This window comes from Centruroides sculpturatus, unplaced genomic scaffold, assembly GCF_000671375.1.
Source record: "Centruroides sculpturatus isolate CEXI.00-Female unplaced genomic scaffold, Cexi_2.0 scaffold161, whole genome shotgun sequence".
NCBI lineage: Eukaryota > Metazoa > Arthropoda > Arachnida > Scorpiones > Buthidae > Centruroides > Centruroides sculpturatus.
Genome location: NW_019384373.1, coordinates 277,296 through 298,693, shown reverse-complemented (window position 1 = coordinate 298,693; position 21,398 = coordinate 277,296). Strand labels below are relative to the sequence as shown.

The following is a 21,398-nucleotide window of genomic DNA, read 5'->3' as shown; positions in this document are numbered from 1 at the left end:
AGCCGTTTTGTTCCCTTTTATCGTCACATCCCCCGTCTCCAAGAGGGAGAGAGAGGGGTGCACGACACGCACTTTCATTTCGTGTAGACTGGTTAAAAACCCGGCTCAACCTATTTTTTCTATAAAACTAATTTAGGAAAATGCCTAATCTTATTTTAAAAAAAAATGATAAATAAAAAGCAATTTTAACCGCTAACGCAATAGGAAACACGATTTAACCTCAAAAGCTATTGGTGCCGATAGAATAAATCGCATATTTTCTAGAGCGCTGACATTCCGTGAAACGAAACGATGTTATAGAGGACCGACAAAAACGGACGTATTCTCTTCCAATCTTTTACTGCATTTTGCTGCATTTATGGATGGATGTTCGCAACAATCCCTATTGATCCATCTCGCATTCAAGGTCATTGCTTTGTATGACTCACGTCATACCCACCAACGGAGACGCCTGACCCGCACCAATGCGGGTACAGACGTCACTCCGCAATCAGCTGGCAGTTCTTTTGTCTCTTAAAACCCATATATACGAATATACGAACGTAACGGAGTTATACGAACCAAAGGTGAGCCGCCATTTTTTTTCCTAATTAAAAAAAAAACCTCACTCGATTATCGATTAGTAAATATATTAACACTCTCGTACTCGATTAAATTATTATTACTATTTTAGTATCAAAACATTAACAAATCAGCATACTATTAATTTGCTTAAACTCTATTTAAGCAAATCAATCTATTAAACTTAAAAATATTGATTTGTTGACTTCTGTTCAAGCTTAATGTGCTAAAGAGCTTAATTTTCTAAGTATGAATAACCAATTTTCCATATATCATTCAATGTACCAAGATAACTACAAATCAAAATTGATAAACTGTATTCATGCTGTTGTATAACCACTATAAATGAAGGAAACAAACACTAACTAAAGCGAAACGTCATTTGCATCGTACTACAAATCGAGTTAGAATGCGACTGATCAAACACTAACTGTAAAAAAGCAATTGGTCACTGGAAGGGAACAAAGCAATAGTTCATATCTACTGTGCAGCAGTTCTTATGCCTATGCCAATGTGAACGTACTATTAATCGTGTGGAGTAAAGCAAAATGAGTTTGTTTACATCCATAAATTGTAAGATACGGAGTTTGCACATTTAGAAGGAAAGAAACATATAAACTCACTATCCTATACTTTGACAATTTTAAATAAGCTGATATGTTTTATGTATGGACTCATATAACAGATTTTGAAAGCAACAGATCAAATCTGCTTGTTACAAGACATCTATTGGAGTGGAAATACAATATATAGTGAAAAGATGGCTCCTAAGCAATATGTTGACAAGTATTATGTCCTTACTTAAAGTGTGGTATTTGCTCTCCTTGTATTCTTTGAATATTTAACGCAATTTCAATGAAAACAGAATAATTCAGTTCAACTGAAGTGGATATTATACTAAAGCCTCCAGAAAATTACATATATTAACTTTCAAAGGATTTTAGAGAGTAATTTATAGGAAAAGAACAAATTGTCTTCAAATCTAGATGTCAGATTTGTAGAGGATTTTGGAGGTTAATACAGTATATATTATCAGTGGCGTGCCATGACATTTGATGATAAGGAAGCTGTGTTTCTGTAAGAAGCCGGCATCCAGGGGCAATCAGTCAATTGCGCGTCAGCGATGGTCTAGGGGTCCATTCGTATCGTTTATTCGATAAGCCAGTAAAAACTGTAGACTTTTCTACATGTATTTTTAATATCATTAAATTTAATAAACTCNAATGTATATATTATATATATATATGTGTATATATACACCAAGCAGAAAAATTAAGCTTTATTTAGAAAACAAAAGGAAGCACAAGTCGTAAGGCTAGAGACATTCGATACAAATAAATATATTTAACTTAAATTCGTTTTATTTAGTATTTTTTATAGGCGACCCCTCGCCGGTCGCGACCTCACGTCACACAACCGATTCTTAAGAATGGATAAAAAACACCAAATCATAAATCGATAATTATATATACGACACTGTACACACGTAAAAAGCCCTAAATTTCTCCCTTAAAAAAAAAACGATAAAAGAAATAAACCGGGGAGGGGGGAAGGAAACGAAACGCGTAGGAAAAAAGTGCCGTCTTCCCTCGCTTGCCTTCCCCCCCTCCGACGTACAGTACATACACACACACTTAATGATAAACACTACACGTAACACTGATTGGAATTATCGTGTGTTTTTCGTTAACACACAACACGCATACTCCCGGGACCGGTCACGCGGGCAAATTTTTAAGGAAACTTTTTTTCGTTATTATTATTATTTTTTTCTTTGCTCGGAACTTAGGCTCGGCCGGAAACGGAAACAGGCTGTACATGTTACGAGTGCTCTTTGCATTGACTCCTGCATTTTTACTAAATTAAACTGTACAAAATAATAAGACGAACAAACAAAATTTAAATAAACACCTGAGATCTGATCCACAGATAAAAGTATTATTATTATTATTTTTTTTTTTTTCTAGTGTTTCGTCAATAGTCATATTTTGTTACATTCCAGAAGGGGGGGGGAGAGTTTTATATCGGGATACGTTTATCTGTAGATCATTTCAAACGCTTCACTTTACAGGATAGATTATTATTATTATTTTCCCTTTGTTTCTCGGAATATTAAAAACATCACTATTGAGAAAATACACTCTCGCTACTATTAAGAAACAATACATGTTTAGACACCCTTTCTTACCACCTCGCTCCTATTTACACGGGGGGGGGAGAAAAAACTAGTGCAAATGGTATATTATTCGGATTATTTTTTTAAATACAATAAATTGGCACGACGCTGTCGGTTGCGGGAAAAGCGCACGGGTTGGGTGGGGGGGTCGCGGATCGGAAGAGGAAACCGATAATACTCCTCGTGCAACAACAACAACAACGCCACCACATTTGAAACGATTTTCGAACGATATCTGCTATTGGCCAGCATTAACAGAAAATAAATGTTACGAAGCCCCCACACATCTCATGCACGTGTGACCTGCACGGTTGCATGCATGATGATGATAATAATAACGTGATAAATACCCCCTAAGTACCTTTTGGAAAGTTTTACGTTCCCCATTTTTCTTATTTATTTATTTTTTAAATTTCGTGTTTTAATTGCGTCTGAACCCCTCGCCGTTTTTCTACCGTGTGAAACGCCTCCCCGCAACCGACTGCTGCCTAAGTTGCGATACGATACATTAAAATCCCAAATAGATATTTGAAATGCAACGAACAAATGTCTATCGGAGTGGTGTGATGTGAATAATGAAAGCTGCAAAGAATTACGCTTAAATTTATGTATTATTATAACATCATTTATATATATATGTATATATGTATATATACTTGTTTTTTCCCGTTACGTTTGCCTTCTATTTATCACGTGTTTGGACTAGTAGCCTGATAATGTTTGATCACTGATGTTTCTATGTAACTTTGCAGCAACTGGAAGATAAAGTTTTTTCTTTGTTTTAAGTCTAAGACAATGAAACAAAAGAAACGCCCATTTGCGTAAAGACGCCGCCGTGTGTTTTTTAATGTACAGATTAATCGACTCCTAAGCAAAATAGTTTTGGAATGCCACTATACCACACGAAACTTTTTTTGTTTTTTTTTTTTGAAAGGACACTTAGGATACGAGATGAATTAAAATCCGAAGATAGTAAAAAGGAAAGACCACGCTACAAAGTATTGTTTTCTGTTACGTCCTGAACGAGAAGAAGAGTTACGTCACAAGTACTAGAAGAATTTAAAAAGCGAAACGAAGTCGACGCGCTCCAGACGGGCCAACTATTGTTAATGTATGATTATACCTAAGCATGGAGGCTAAAAAGCGAAAAAAAATAATGGTACAAAAAGTCATGAATGTACAAAGTATGGTGAGTGAAAAGTTGTCGTAAGTGATGATTTTTACAGCGTGTGATACCCAGCTACAGCCTTCCTTGTCGGTTGTTTTCTTTTTTTTTTGTTTGTTTGTTTTTCTTGCGGAAATTTAAAAAAATAAGAGAAATAGTAGTGATTTAAAAAAATAAATTCAGTCTTTTAAAAATTAAATGACTAGGTCGTAGCTCGTGTACCGTTACCCGTCCCCCGTTACGGAAAAGGCGGCGTAACGCGCCGAGCGAGAAAACAGTACGGCTTAGCTTCGTATTAAGTATCAGGAATCGCACGCAGAGTACAGTCGGATGATGACGATGATGAGAGGGCGGCGTGCGCCCGCGTAACATATCATCAACTTACGGTCGTCTTCCATAGAAAAAACAAAGTAACGTCGATACGTCGAGAGATGAAGGCTGGTAGTCGAGTCGTCTTTTTTCACTATCGGCGACGGTAGAGAGAACACAGTCGTAACAGACCGTCCTTTTTTTACCGGAATTAATCCTATTGTCTTTAACGTAACCGTTTCTGCAAATCCAATGATATTCCATGGTAGAAACCTGTCGTCGGTTGATCGTCTTCCATGTCTAGTCCCAACCGTTCTCCTTTATCATGTGGGCCAACTCGATGATGAATTTGCCTTCTTTATATTTCTGACTGGATTCAAAGGCATGTTCCTACAATCGTGTACAAAAGAGAAATTATTATTAGTAACATGTTGCTTCAAACAAAATTTATATGATAACTTTCTATTATAGACATATTAGAAATTTGGAAGTGAGTAGGACCACTTAAGTGCTGATGGAATGGATAAAGATCATTGTGGTCGATTGGCACTCGCTGCCCAAGTTTGCCTGGTAGTTAACCAGCCCGTCTATTTATATACAAATCTGCATACTTGCAACATTGTGCACACAGTGTAACTGTCAAATTTGTGGAAAAAATCTCAAGCAGAAAAAATTAACCAGTGTAATTTCAAAGATAGTTTTTTCACTTTATGAGAAGTTTCGGAGAGACATGCAGACCCACCTACTTCTCCTTTGATGTAAGCTCTGGTGACTGCATCGAAAAAGCTATATGTTTGAGCTGGCATCCGCACCACTTCTCTAAGCGTTCCCACAAGTCATTTTTGGTCACGTTTTTGAGTGCTTTCCTCTTTCCTCGACCACGACTTCCTCCCTGTTGTTGCCAGAATCTGCGAGTGTCCGACTTCGCTTTAGGAAACCCACAAAAATCCTACAGTTTTTTCTTTCCTAAAGCGAAATACACAATTGTGTGATTGGAGGAATAACAAAGACGGAAAGCACCATTATATCATTCTTGTTTTAGGATATTTGATGACTGGGAACAGATACTAAGCAAGGATGCTAGTTGTATAACTGAAATTTCGTTTTGTATTTTTGGTTGTTTTGCTATTGCGGTCTCTTATAATATTCCTTATTTATTTTTTCTCTTCTAGATCTAACAATTATACTGTTAATCGAAACACTTGTAAGATTAAATATTTTTGTGGGCTCAAAACTTGTACTTCTGTTTTGACCAAAAGTAACCTCTCGGTTAAAGAAACTGAATGAATTAGCTTTTTGTCCTTACAAATTAATCAAGAAGTGTTCTGTTAATTTACTATATTCTAAGAATCTAAAGCCAAGAAAAATCGTGAAGACAATTTGGCTGCAATTTGAAAAAAATCATAGACCTATAAATTCCCACTGTCATTCTTTTATCTTGAGAATGGAATTAGATAGATGAAAGATAAGACCAGATAGGAAATCCTCAGGAAACCCTGATTAATTATAAATGAACCTCTGATACAAATTGGAAGTTGTTATTTCAATTTGAAATTTTTCCCCCCAAAAGCAGTTAATAGATGACTGGCATGACTTCGTTGCTAATGAAAAAGCATGATATACAGGGGCAAGACAATACGGTACTAATTTCAGGTGGAGAGAATATATTTTTTAAATGAAATATATTAAAAATTGCAGCCTGGCATTGTGATGTCACAATAAATAATTGCTGGCTTTAATTAACATACAATTTATTTAACTTATTGCTTTTTTAAGACTTAAATTGTTCGTCAATTCAATTATAATCATTATTGAATCTTAAATCGTGTGGAAAATTAATTCTATCATAAAAAATGTACATATACGCAACGTTGATTTATGCAGGAAATCTAATTAATGCAAGTTGAATAAATGGTTAAAATTTTACAAAGAATGTAACACACAAATGTCATGTATTGGAATTGAGATTTAGAAAAGAAGTTAAGAATTTGTTTAAATATTTAATTAAATTTAAAGAGCCAAGTAAGTTAATAACAATAATAATTGCACCTGTATAATTTAACATGAAATATTACAAATAGATAACGTTATGAACAATATTCGACTGCTTTGTGTTACTGAAAATTATTCATTTGTACAAAAGACATTTTCAGCTCTGTAGGGCCACATCAATTTGACATTTTGAACTGTCAAACTGATGGCAGAGTTTTGGTAACCCAAAGAAGTGATTGATTATTATTCATTTTCAATATATTACCAAGTTCCACTAACTTCAAAAGATAATGTTCTACAGTATTTCACTAATACATGAAAACTTCCTGTTTATACATCATAAGCAGTGTAAAAAATGAATGTCGAGTAATCACTTAACAATTTGAAAACAACTAAAGTGTTTAAAATCTTTTGATAGTAATCTGTCGATGCATTTGAACTGTATGAATCCACAGTTGATTTAAAAGACAATTACATAATGATTATAACATTCGATAAAGATTAATTGCACTGTTTTTTCGGACAGTATCCTCGTGTGGTTTATATCTACACTTTGTTAATTTAAATTACTTCTTAGTCCACACAATAGTGCATATTATAGCATATTTATTACTGCATAATATAGAGAATAATTGTGTTCTATAGTGCATATAATGCACATATTGACGATTTTATTTTTGATGATAATTCCAAGAGGATAAATGAGAGTTGAATATCATCTGGGAATATGAACTAACTGTGCTAAATTTATTGATAACATTTGTAATTAAAGAAACTAAGCATATACATGTAATCATTCATTAATAATATATAAGAAATTATTTAAATTCAATTTCATGGCAGTAATTATTCCGGCCAAATCTATGATGGGTATTAAAAAAAATTTATGGAATTTACTAAATGAAAATGATACAATTAATGGATTTTTCTACGAAAAATTTGAATGCTGTTCCCATAAAAATCCACATTCCATCAATAAAAAGATGTTCCCATAGAGTCAGTAATGTACAGATATAGATTATTATTAAATTCTTATTAAAAATATGCACAAATTGATTTATCTACTGGTATGTTGTTGGAATAGAGCAAGAGGCATACATACTTTAGAAACCAAACTGTTCCTGGATGGACACAATTGGAGGAAGCAGAGATTCTGACATGTAAGTAAATTGGTGTTGTAGTAAAAGACCATACATGATGCATTACCTAAACACTAACATGCACATCAGAACTGTTTGATAGTATAAGAATGGAGGAGACCAAATGCTCGACTTACCTTTGAAAATAAATAACTGTCAATGTCAAATAAGTGTAAGAAAAGAAATTTAATATAAAAAAATGCACTTATATACAACATATATACATAAGTGCATTTTTTATATTAAATTCTATAAATTCATATTTTTATATACATACAACGTGTAACTTATAAGAATCTATGCCTTGCACCATGGTGGCATGACATCCGCACAGGTACAGACATGGAATTTGGATAGAGATTTTTTCCTAATGACTTACACTTTTGAATTTTGTGAATGAATCTTACAAATATGCAGATTTTATAGGTGTGACAGTAAGAAATGTGTGGAAAAATTGTAATGAGTTATGCTATATTGTAATTTTGACCTACCAATAATATCAGTTCTTCTTACTGGAACTATTATATAATCAAGCTGTCTATCATCTTGATCTCTGAAGTTTATCTCAGAAAAGTTAGCGCTTAGAGTTAATAATTTATTTTACTGGAAGAGAAACTTCTCACTTTCAAAATGTTTGAATTTTAATAATATTCTTATTCAGATTTTTCTTGTAGGAATCAATTTAAAAAAAAAAAAAAGCAACAAGTTGCATAACATTCCCAGCAAAAACTTTACAATTGTGTTTGGTGCCAGCTTGTTATGAGATTTTATTTCAAACTATTTATATTGTTAACTAGCATGTAAGCTTGACGTTGCCTGTGCAAAAAATAAAAACAAACATTAAGATTAGCTAATTTTGTACTTCTAACCCTTCTACTGTATTATATTATACAATTTAGTTTATCAAAAGTTATCTTACACATCCGATCTTAATCATTTTCATTGGGTGCAAGAATGAGGTTCCGTTCCCTTTCTTCAGAGGCTAATTAGAAAATTTTTAGATGGGTCTAAAAATATGTGTGACTTTCCGCAAAAAGGCAAAAAACAGCATCTAATTAGTATAGTAGAAGCTGAGCTTCTCAGGATAATACTTAAAGAAATGTACATAAAATAACAAAATATTCTTTAGTTTTTATATCTTAAAACAATGCACTTAGTCAAATAACTCCCTGCAAGTGGCTAATGGATAGAATCATTGGAAGAGTTACATGATGTTTTGGAATGTAGCATGCACCAGCTAAACTGCATGAGTGTTGGTGCTCTATAAAGCACATGCGCGAATGCCTGTAATCTGGTGGCTTTACATGATTCAGATATTTTCGCCAATGGAAGACCGTATTCGACAATACAGCGCTTCCATTGGGAATATGCATATACGAATATACAATAGCGATCCTATCATTGTTTTTCACATGTATAGAAATTTGTAATAAGATACATATAAAATATTAATTTTAATTAATTCAAAATACATTAAAATATGAAAATAATTGCACAATATGTATTTATATTTCAGAAAATACAAAGGAAGTGGCACTTCCACAGCTTCCATGGATGGTATGCCACTGCTAAAATTTAATAGCACCATCCCCTAATACACAAACCTCTCTGCAAAATTTCAAAATTTTCCACAAAAGACATAGGAGTTATTAAACTTCAATGTAAGTAAGTGACATAATTATGCCCCCAACACACACTAATACCATATATACAGAAAAAAAAATCTCCAACTTTTTTCTTTGCATTTTTTGACATTTAAAGATTCCAAGTCCAAAAATGTAAAAATCTTTGAAAATTTTTATCAGTCACCATACTTTCCTTCTGTTATACATAATAGCTGGGAAAATAATTCTTATATTCAGAAAAAATTTCTAAAATGTAATGTTTTTTGTAACATAATTTAACTATGGTATTGAAAGCCTATTAGATTATTTACGTTGTTTAAATTCTAAAATATGCTGAAAAACTAAAAACTTCTGGCATTTATAAAAATTAAACCCAAATATGTTTTTCTGCTCGCTTGATGTTTTTAGCTTCAAACAATATCCTTCTACTGCAGGCAACAACCATATTGATGCCAAATAGAATAATTTGGATTTGAACTGTGTATTGTTTCTGCTTTACTTTAAGCCATACAAATTTAGTAATATCTCGGATATTCCTTTTTCAAAGAAGTTTTGTATATGTCCACTTGCATAATTAAAACTAGCTCAATACAGTGGGTGATCGGTTAATGAACAAATTGGGTAATGAATACTTTCACAAAAGATTTCTATGATCGGACAACAAACACATGTTCGAATAACAAACACTTCTCTGAACAAACACAAGAAGAAGCGACGTAAAATAACGAATACCGATTGGTCTTCCTTTGACTTCAGGCAACAATTTGAAACTTTTCGGAGTGCGACAGACATCAACATCAATGTTCAACCCAGTATATACTGATCGGATAGTATTCCCCCGAACTTTAAAACTCTCCCATGTAATTCCAGCCTTTTATATTTCTGACTGAAACAATTCTTTTATGTTTTTTTCTGAAAAAGCGGATTTATGCTGGTATCTGCTATTAAAGATCTTTTGAAGAAGTGGGAGGATGTCAGAACAACAGTCTTAAAATGGCATCAAAACCAGGTTGAGGTTAATAGGCTTAGGGATCTCTACAATTACAATGCGATTAATTACTTCTGAAAAATCATGAAGAAGACAGAAAAGCAATCGACACTGGACAGATTCTTTAACCCCCAAACGAAAAAAACATGACAAATAAAAATGCAAGACCATGTACATATGTATTTTTATTATTACATACGAATAAACATGGTAGAAAGTATATATTTTTTATTTTTTGGGAGTCTCCAGAACGAATTAATCAAATTCCCATAGAAACCTACGGTAAATTGATAATCAGTTAACGAACAAAGTCTTGGAACAGATTAAGTTTGTTAACTGCTCACCCACTGTACTTATTTGTTTTAGTAGAGCTATGCACCTTTCTAACAATAAAGAAGATCATTTATCAATAGATATTATTCTATCACTATCAGTGTATGCATCTATGAAAGCAGTATAAAAGGAAGTAGGAACTCTCTTTTATACTGCTTTCATAGATGCATCAGAGAAACTAGCATCTAGTCATGTTTAAAATCTTGAAAGGAGATACTTAAAGCAATTGAAAGGAAAGAAAAACAGTGCATCTAGATTTCTCAGTACAAACAAAAATAAAAATCCTTGATCCATGATGAAGTGCATACAAAAAAAAAAAATAATAGTAATAATAGAAATTTCTGATGACTTCCTTAAAATATAAATATTCTTTTGCAAGGTCACCAATTTAAGTTAATGACAAAATTTTCCTTGCCCTTAAAAACTAATAATTTCCCTTCAATTTGTAATCAATGTAAAAAATATAAAATTGTTCCAATTAATTGTAATTCATTTAATTTTTGGAAAAGTTATGGAAGTTAACAGCTTTGATAGTAAATTTAATAGTTAAAAACTGTCTTTACTTGATCATCAATACTATTTTTTATGGGTCATGCATGAAGAATTTTGAATTAAAGTAATTTAACAGTGTTTAAATCACTCAAACACTTTAAATATTCATTTGAGATTAAATAGTACATATAAAATGATTTTTCTACAAAAAACAAGTAATAAGATAATTTACATTGATCCTAAACAATTTTAAAGTTTAAGCTGATAATAAATATCATGTACGAATTCTCAAATACCAAAAATGGGCTTATATTCTGGATATTGCTAGGCTGTATTAGAAATCCAGAATAAGATTAACCATTCTTACACTAATATGTGTAAAGATTAGAAATTTTTAAAGTTTTGGTAGCACAAAATATGCTGATCTTTAATTTAATTATAAAAATTTGATCTAAATAATTTGTCTTGTTAAAACTTTAAACTAATCTGGCAATAGAGACTTTTCTTTCACTCCTTTCCACTCTGTGGGCACTAAGCAGGCCTTTCTTCAGGCCCATTGAGGGTATGGTAGGTCTGTAATGGGGCAGCTGAACGACAAGGAACAGAGACTAACATATTCAGGAAAGACCACCCCCTAAAAATTCCTGGGGTGTTTGCCTGTCCAGATTTGTTTTTGGTAATTGATTCAGATCTTTATTATATTTTAAATTCTCAGATACATAAGCTATATTAGATTTTTATCGTGCTCAAACAAAACTTACTTTCAGAAGAAATTTTAATATTCCGCAAAGTAATTTATGAAACTGTTTTCGGCAAATGTTTAGTTTCGTTGATACGTTAACTTTTAATCTATAAAAATCTAATTTGAAAAATTTCATTAAAATCTCCTTTTCTTAAATATATTAAACTGTAGCTTGCAATTTCATAATAAAAAATCAATTTTTGAAAGTCATAACGTCTCTATCAATCAAAGCAAATGAAATAGTTCAAAGTCGTATGCACATAAATTACAGATTATCATCAGTAATACATAATAATTTAAGATAACTGATGAAGGATATAATCAGAGTAACTATTTGTAAATAGATTCACAATAACTGGTTTTGAATTAAGAATATTATTACAGTTTTACTTAATGAATAAAACTGCAAGGTTACTTAAGAAAACATAGATATTGTTTGCCAAAGGAGAATGAAGAAAAGTTAAAGAAAAAAAAAATATATATATATGAAGCTAACCTTAATGAAGCTAATGGTTATTGCCAGGTGATGTCATTTATCAAAAAATTCATTTATTGATTTCTCGAATACGTAGTATTGGCCTTTTTTTTNAAATTTCCGTTTAATTAATTAAAAAAAATGTAGGTGGATCCGAGTTGTTTACCGGTTGCTATAGTAACAACCACTAGCTTTATTTTAGTCCTAGCGAAATAGGCATAAAATCGAACGTTTTTTGAATATAAAGTGAGTATTTACGCCATTTATCCGCAAACACGACGAAAGTAGGTTAAATCGACGCGTATTTTAAGCGGTGACGCCTCCATATAACGCGTAGGTTGGTGCAAAAACGGTTCTTTCGGCCATTATACTACGTTCTTTTGTACCGTTCGGTATGGAATTGAACACCTGCGACCACACTATTATAGATTTATCTCCTTGTGTCTTCCACGTGCCGTTAATCAATTCAGTTCCCAGCTGAGAGAGAGGGGAGGAGGAGGAGGAGGATGAAGAGGAGGTATGTAATTATAACCCGCATTTCTGTGCCAAGGCCTTAAAAATCCACAAACATGCTACACATAACACATATTAGCCCATTACACGAGTAAATATTGAGCAACCCTTTTCTTTTTGAGCCTTCTAAGGATGTAAATATCTAAAAAACGGGGTATAATTCGGGTTTAAACGTTCCTTTTAATGTGTTATATACCCTTCCTTCCCGTGTGGAGGTGTGTTTAACAGTACATAGTGTAATAACACTGGTTTGGCCTTACAGAACCGTTAATAAACAGTGTTGAAATGAAGGTTTATAATGAGTTAAGTGTATAAACACGGCGGCCATTTTCCATTAAAAAATTCGGTCAATTTGTGTGAGTAATGGTGCCGTTTTAATATGAGTAATTGCACCCCTTCTGGGAAGAGACGTTGCCAAACTGAGAAAGAAAATCAATTTTAATAAATGGGCGCCATTACGTGTTCGTTTGTATTAAAAAAAATCAATTTATTATTACGTACTGTACCTTTATTACGGGATCAAGTGTGTTTTGTTATCTGTAATACGCGTCTAGTATTGTTCGGTGTCCTCCACTCGGAGGTGTCGGCCTGGATTTGTATAAAAAATAATGATTAGACGAGGGTGAGTGATGCATTTCGATGTAATTTTTCCGTTTTTCTTATTAACAGGAGACTCCGTCACTTATATATGCAAGACATTTGTAATATAATTTAGCTAAACAATGGCCGTTGCACAATCGGAAATCATCAACCTGCCTTGCCGGATGGCCAATCATATCCCCCAATATAGGGAGACGAATAGTAACAAAAGCGACACTTGGATTTTTGTTGCTCCCGTCGACGGCACGGTGGATCGCCTGAAAGACCAGTTGCAGACAGCCCACAGCAACATAGCTTTTCTTCAAGAGCAGCACTCGCAAATGCTTATCGGATTGCACCAGGAAATCGGAAGGTTGCAAAGGAATACGCAAGGTTTGTTGTTGCACGTTTTCCTTCCTCTTAAGGGGAGGTTAGCTTCTTGACGTGCATAACGCCTTGGTATTTATTTTTCAGATCTTCAGAGGAAGTTAGAACTGAGCGATTTGTTGGTGGATGAAGGTAGTGTTTCACTCTTGCAAATTAAAAAAAAATAACCACTTTGCAACGGATTTACGCAGTGTTTTCTTGTTTCTTGCAGAGCCCTTAAGGAAGAGGATTTCCGAACTGGAACTGGAAGTGGCTCATTGCTGTCAGCGGAGCGATTTCCTGTCCAAAGAACTGGAAAACGCCAACAACGTAATAGCGGCGCTGGACCGGAAGTTGAAGCTGCAGGAATGGCAACACCAGAACGCCATCGAAGAACAGAAGAAAATCATTTCGCGACTGGAATACGAACTGGAACTTAAGTGCTCGAAGCTGGCCGAACTGAATTCCAAACTGAACAACAACAACAAGAAACGATCGTTTTTCCAGAAGATGTCGTTTTCTACGCCCAGGCTACCTTCCGTTACTCTTCCTCCGTTCCCGAAATCTAGAATTTCGCTGGATGGTGCCTCCGCCCGGTCGAGTCCATCCCCAACGTACCAGGAGGCCAGATCTTACTCCCTTCCAGAGAGCGGAAGGCTTCCATCCATTCAACTCTCGCAGTTTTCCGGAGATTCGGAGTTTTCCAGAAGATCCCAGTGCCAGTCTCTGTCGTCGTCCACTTTATCCAACGAAAGCCTGTGCAACGGATTCTACGAACCCAGGCTATCTTCTCTAACCGACGACACTAGTCAAAATGGCCCCCCGTCCATAGAGAAGGTGGGCTCGAGTTACCCTCAACACGTCTCCAGCATTGTACAGTTCCAGCCCACGATTCATTCCGTCGAGTTGAAAAACAGGCTACCCCATCTTCATTCCGGATCGTCGCAGAGATCTCACGTCAGGCGCCAGATCAGGGTCCACCGAGAGGCTCAAGTGCCGGGTTTGAAACCGAACAAGTTATTAAACCCACCGGAAGACGAGTGTAAGAACACTACTTACACATAAATGACGTCATTTTATACGGCCGGATAAGTGCTTTGTACGCTCCGTGTTACCAAATTATAGGATTATTTATGTACCGTACTTACTGTACATTGTTTTTTTTTTGAAATTGTTGTTCCGTTTGAAGATCTCGAATTATTAAAATTCCAAAGTATATAATGTATATATTATATNTCACTTTATATTAACCTGGACAAATTAGATAGTCGGATTAATAGATTTGGCACAAAATGAAGAACGCTAAGCTATGCCAAAATACATGGCATAAGGAATCAACTAAGCGTGTAAAATAGTCCTAGAATATTGGCATCATTCCTGTAACATTAATGAACTATTTACTAGTTTCTGTTATCGTCCGATGGAGGATTTACTTAATTACCCATAAAGTTTTATAGGATAGTTTGTCCCCAAGTTTTCTTTAATTTAATAAACATTTTTTTTTGTGGTGTAGTTTTTTAAAATAAGAATTGTTAAAAACTATCAAAATTTTTGGTGTTTAATGTAGCAAAGTGTAATGTAAACTTTTAATTTTTTAATTGCATGTTTTTGTTTTAAATTATTGCGAAAAGTTTTCATTTAACTTACGTATTTCCAGCCGAGAGTGGTTTTACAACATTCGCAATATATGTCTGCAACAGCATGTAATCCTGTAAGTAGAACGCGTTCTTCCGCTGGTCCGCATCCAACATTTACTCTGTAGAAAAAAATTATAGAATTGCAAAAACATTTATTATAAATCTTATATTTCAATTTTACAAATTACTGAAGGTAACTAAAATTTCATACAGAATTTATTTCATAAAGTTAACTGTTTAAATGTACAGGTACTCTCCTATTTACGAACAAGTTAGGTTCCTGAGTTTTTGTCGTATGTTGAAATATTCGTAAGTCAAAAACTAACCTAGAAAGTACAGTTGTACACAGAATAAGTGAGTATTGTTAGCGTTTGATCCTTCAACATACTAAATAGAATTCATTACGCTTATTTACCCTCTTGCTACTACTTCGTATCAAATGTTTCAAACACAATTTTCTCATTTAACTCACTCACTTTTGTAATGTCAAGTTTACTTTCTGGGGTAACAGAACAACACGCTAGGTTTACCATTACATTTTGGATGCATTTTCGAAGCGTTAATTGTTAAAGTTTATAAAAATTGCAAACAATAGCTAAAGATGAAAGTTAAACATTCATAATTAGGGGAGTTCCCGTAATTAATTAAACAGGATAATGAAATAAAATAGTTATTTATATAATCAGATCAATTTAAATGCTGTTTATAGTTTGAATAATTTTTTTTTTTAACATTTGTCAAGGTAAACTACAAATTAATACTAATATCAAGATGCAGGAAATAAATTAAAATCTAAATCACGCATTTAAATACAATCATATTACTAGAATTATCAAAGTTTAATTGTATATAATAAACTGTATCAATATGGAGCAATATTTGCTTACTCGCTGCACCAAATTCTAACTGGTAAGGAATGTAAAAACCCCACCAATGATTATTTTTAGCGACTTGAGTTTTCAGTATGAAAGACGAATAAGTATACACAGGCTGTCCGAAAAGTAATTGTGCAGTGGAAAGTTTTAAGTACAGTATTATAGTTTTTCCTGCAGTGAATTCTGGAAATGTCTCCCATAGGAGCAAGGTCTGATGACCTAGCAAGCCAGATTCTGTGATTAGTAAATAAGTGTTCCAAAATCTGTAATTCAAAACTGGAATTTCTGTGAGCAGTGATGCCATCTATTGAAAAATGGAAATGTGGGACGTATGACTTATGGGTCTTATATGCAATGCCATAAATATAACTTTTGTGTTGTTACAAATTTATCACTGCACAATAACTTTATGGACACCCTGTAGTATTAACTGCTTTCTGCTATAACAATTTCAGTAGAAATCTGTATGAAAATATACAAACCCACAGATAATTTCAATTTTATGGCTTGTTATTAACAGCGTTCATATAAGAATAATGGGAATAAGTAAAATATTCAAGTTTACTCCCAAGTGTTTTTTGTTTTAAATATATTAAACTATTTCCTAGTAGGTTGTGAAGTGACTACTACCTTAAAATACTCTAATTATTGTGACGTATCCACCTTCAAGAGCAGCCATCCAATTTCAGGTTTAACAGATGATAAACCGAATCTATTTTTAAAATTCCAAAACCAATTGAATTTATTTTGGCTGTGATGATCAATATTTTAGATTTAAAAATACAAATTTATAAATGTTTTTTCTTATCAGATATTTTCTGAGATTGTATAAAGAGATTTAGATTATTTGAATGATTGAGATAGCCATCATATAAATAATTTAAATTCATTGGCAGATGTTAAGACGACAGTTGGCTCGGCTGGAAGAGTATTAGGCTGTCTTCCAAAGGTCGACAGTTCGAACCATTCACTCGACAGGTAACGTTATCTATACTCAACTACAAATGTAACAATATTAAATATTTAAAACACGACAGGAAAGTTTTTAAATTTGCTAATTGCATTTCCCATGCTTTTATTTTAAATTATAATAGTTATACTGATATAAATCAGTAAATATTTACTGTCACAAGTTTTGATAATAGCAACAATATTTAAGATGATTCACATTACTTGGCTGGATTTGTCAAGTGACACATCAATTTTGCCAACTACTTGGCATTTACTTCTATGATATTCAAGGTTTGTTTGTAGTGGGGCAAAAACATTAAAGTGCAATCGTAATCAACAGAAAAAAGGTAATATAAATCTGTGATTTTATGTAGAATTTCTTAAAAATTCAGTCTTTAATATGGAAAAAATTGTATTCATGTTATGAGTGGATGAGAATAAACAATATGTCTATGCTAAACAACAAACTACAAGTTATTAATTTGTGTAGTGTATTTACTTGATTTTAATTTAACAATTTCAACTGTATTAATATAATTATGTATAAAATGCGAGTTTAGAATTAAGAAAAATACTTAAAAAATAATATATATATAAATGCCATAACTTACACAGAATTAAATAAGTATGCTCTTCCTTGACTGCCTTGAAAAGACTAGAAAAAAATAAAATAAATGAAAATAAGCTCATGAAATTTTGGTTAATTTTAATATTTACGTAAAATAAAAAAATTATTAGTATTCTTATCATTTTTAAACTATTATAAACATAAAATTATAAGAAAACAAAGCTTCCTTGGAATGAAAATCTCAAAACTCAGAGCAGTTTTAAGTCTACAAACTCATTCATAACCAGCTTATCCAATTATAATGATAATCTCCACTCCGAGAAGCATAATTTTCTTATAATTTAAAGTTCTGATTGACATTTCCAGCATTTATTATAAACATAACTGAAAGATAGGAAAATTATACGGAAATTAAAGTTAATTACAAAAGAACTTAAATTTATGAGGATATCTCGAAGTTTATATTTTCAATTAGATTCTAACTCCATCGACAAAATAATTTTCATTAGTTTCTTGCTGTTTTCTTTCCACTTTGTCAACAAATAGAATTCTATAAAACGGCCGACGAACAAAAACACAAGGTAATATAAACATTGCGCAGACAATGATAAGATTAATTACTAAATGAGATTTAAACTATTCATTGTCAAAGTGATAAGAATGATTTATTGTTTAATGTAAACTGTGTAGCAAATCGATTTTAAATTAAAATTTTTGCACTTAAACAAACGAAAGTCTTGATAGTTTATTTTGATGATAATTAAATTTGAAAAATTAAATTATAATCTTAACTGATACACATTATTGTTTACCAATTTAAAAAGATTTTTACGATTGAATATGATTATAGCTTATAAAATACGAGATCTTTTTATTTATATATATTTAAATACAACACTCAGAAAAACAATCACACAATTTAAAATATAAATTAATGTAAAGTAAAGAATGAAATTGTATTTAATGCAGCATAAATTGGCAGTTGTGCAGGAACCAGTGTCGTGCGATGCGTATACCATGGAAACCAAAACAAAGCAGCCGTGCAGCAAACTGTAACCCTCCAAATTCAGATCTAGCTGGTTTTCTGGTAATACCAGATTTCTGTAAGCCGGATATTTGGTCCGGTGCTTTATACAACTCTTAGATTTAGCAAAAGTATGATAATAGTTACAGTAAATACTTTTAATCAATCTTAATTTGTTAACAATAAAATAACAATACATAGAAATAAGATCAATCACTTTATATTAACCTGGACAAATTAGATAGTCGGATTAATAGATTTGGCACAAAATGAAGAACGCTAAGCTATGCCAAAATACATGGCATAATGAATCAACTAAGCGTGTAAAATAGTCCTAGAATATTGGCATCATTCCTGTAACATTAATGAACTATTTACTAGTTTCTGTTATCGTCCGATGGAGGATTTACTTAATTACCCATAAAGTTTTATAGGATAGTTTGTCACAAAAAAACGTTCTGAATATTTTAAAATTGGAACCAGTATTTGATAGGTAAAACTAGCAATTCTGAGACGGAAGACAGCAAAGACAATCTCCTTCAAATAAAATCTAAGCGTCATAAGAAAAAGTGAGAGAAGAGACACCAATGGAAGAGGCCTTATTGACATTTTAATTTGATTTGCAGATAATATTCAGCTTCAAATAAATTTATTGATGACTCAAATAAAGAACAGTTTAAATATTATGAACAGAAGTTGTACGGAAGACGAATATGAACGATAATTGTAAATAAAAATAAATGGACAAGCGATAGTAAATGAAACATTATATGAACTACCTGTTTAATTATGCAAGCACGACTCCACCCGATTTTGTAAACACGACAGCAAAATTTAAGTAAAATTGAGCGTCCATAAATAAACGAAGTGCTGCAAGGCTAATAGTAAAATAAAATTTGATTTCTCCATAAAAGATGAATGCTTCTAAATTAGCAATTAAATATCTAAAAAAAATTTATTTGTGTAAGTAAAGATAACAACAATTTAATCACAAACTGTATGTGAAGTTAAGTATTAATACAGAGAATTGCATTTAAGTTTTTCTATAACTCTTTCAGCCCCATGAGTACTAAAAGAGACCATTATTTTGTGTCTTTTGAAGATACAACTGAGCACACAATGGGCTGACCACCGATCGACCCATCATGTGCTTTTGAAACTGATATTGGGTGTGTGCTACTTAATGATGGGGATACTTAACCTTATGTGATATAGTCTACTATTTGTATGGCTATATTCAACACAACTGAGATGCGATAAGTGTTTATGTATCTGAACATTGATGAGATATGGCTGGCTATGAATTTTGGCTTCATTATAATCTTATGGAACTTCCGTTGTATACATGGTTGGTTAAGTGATTCAAAACAGTTCTCAATAATTATACGGCCCACCAGTGACCAAGCGGTTCAGTTCCCTGAACACTGGGAGATCAATCGTGGGTTCGTGTCTTGCCAGGACGTGCTAGCCATCAAAGTTTTCCAGGATTTCTGTCTGTAACACCCGAATAGGGGGAATACCCTTAAAAAGTCCTCCTGGAAGGCATTCCTCTAGGTAAATTGCCCGAGTGTTGCATTGCCGTAACTTAACAAACAAACTACAACTCAATAATTATACAGAGGAAAATGCCAAGTGTTTAATTAATAACACAGTCTTGTGTTCACTAGTCAATCAATAATTATACATTTAACAAATCAATTTCGGTGTGGCAATTTTAAATCTTTATGCATTTCAATAACTAGTTTTATATAATGGTTCTGAATTCTGAATCGGTCTTTTCAGTTGCTCTTTATTAATTAAAAAAATGTAGTACAGTGGTACCTTGGGATACAAAATTAATCCGTTCCGAAACTGAGATCCTATCATGAAAATGTCGTAAGGTGAATCATTTTTCTCCATGTGATTACATGTAAAACCAAATAATTTGTTCCAACACAAAAAACACACTCAAATTAAAGCTAAGTAGTACATTAAAAAAATAACTATAGTAAGGAAAACACTGAAAAATGCATTTTGTAATTGTAAATGTATAAATAACCATAATAGAATAATAATTGATAAAAAAAATGTAGTTTTACTTGCACTTTATCTTTGAGAATAGACGATGGTGGAGGTGTAAACTGGTGGCAGAGGAGAGGGAGAAGGGAAATGATACTAAAACTTAATTTACATAACATAATGTAATAACAACTTAGAAAAGATAAAAAAAAAATTAGTGTTGTTTTATATATATATATATTTTTTAATTTTTATTCACTGCTTTTTACTTTCTTTCCTTCACTTCCACCATCACTTTCACTGGATAGAGGTTGCTTGGTAAAATATCTATCCAAACAGGTTTGGCTTTGCCTACTTTTTAAAATGTTTCTAAAATGACATAGGCAAATGTCATTACTCCGAGCAATAATACAGCCAGTGTGAACCTTTTCGGGATGTTTCTTTTCAATAAAATCAGTCACTTTCTGATAATACCTCAAGATCTCCTTTATTGAGCAAGATCCTTCCACGACAAAGCAAATACGCGGACTGAGACCGACGAACAGAAGGGAATAAAAAATGGCGCTGCAAACTAATGTAACGTCGCATGGTGAGTTTTCGTTCGTATTGTGGAGCGAAATTATGTTCGAATTTCATGTTGTATCCTAAAAATTTTGTATGCTGGGGCATTCAGGCATTCATATCCTGAGGTACCACTGTACTGAAGACACAAATATTGCCTTATACGTAACTTTTTGAACTTTTTCTATAATTTTCTTGCATTATTTTTACATCTGATCAGATTTTTAAAATTCATGACCATATTTGTAACAAAAGATCTAGAGTTAGAGTCAGAAGTTAACTAATTACCACTTTACTTTTAGTATGTGAATGCTTATTGGTTAACTTCT

At 32.8% G+C, this 21,398-nt stretch overlaps 2 protein-coding genes across 10 annotated transcripts in view; one reads left to right on the top strand and one right to left on the bottom strand.

Moving 5' to 3' along the window:
- Positions 1-241: 241 nt before the first annotated feature.
- Positions 242-14,680, top strand: LOC111615698. 5 transcript variants are annotated; one of them, XM_023357141.1, is made up of 4 exons: positions 242-566; positions 13,180-13,482; positions 13,564-13,608; positions 13,688-14,680. In XM_023357141.1, the coding sequence occupies exons 2-4, from the start codon at positions 13,233-13,235 to the stop codon at positions 14,518-14,520; spliced, it is 1,128 nt and encodes a 375-aa protein (XP_023212909.1). In that variant the 5' UTR covers positions 242-566; positions 13,180-13,232; the 3' UTR covers positions 14,521-14,680. The 5 variants fall into 5 exon arrangements, with proteins under 5 accessions (XP_023212909.1, XP_023212902.1, XP_023212916.1 ...); XM_023357134.1 differs by lacking the exon at positions 242-566 and adding an exon at positions 12,155-12,243; XM_023357148.1 differs by lacking the exon at positions 242-566 and adding an exon at positions 12,929-13,132 and having other exon boundaries at positions 13,226-13,482.
- Positions 1,828-21,398, bottom strand: part of LOC111615718 (protein yippee-like 1) — a 105,778-nt gene continuing 86,207 nt past the window's right edge. For all 5 annotated transcript variants that reach the window (XM_023357156.1, XM_023357171.1, XM_023357175.1 and 2 more), the window contains 3 exons: positions 17,530-17,573; positions 15,103-15,211; positions 1,828-4,601 (listed from right to left, as the gene is read on the bottom strand). In XM_023357156.1, the coding sequence (XP_023212924.1) occupies positions 4,512-4,601; positions 15,103-15,211; positions 17,530-17,573 (243 nt within the window). In that variant the 3' untranslated portion in view covers positions 1,828-4,511. The remainder of the gene's footprint in view (positions 4,602-15,102; positions 15,212-17,529; positions 17,574-21,398) is intronic.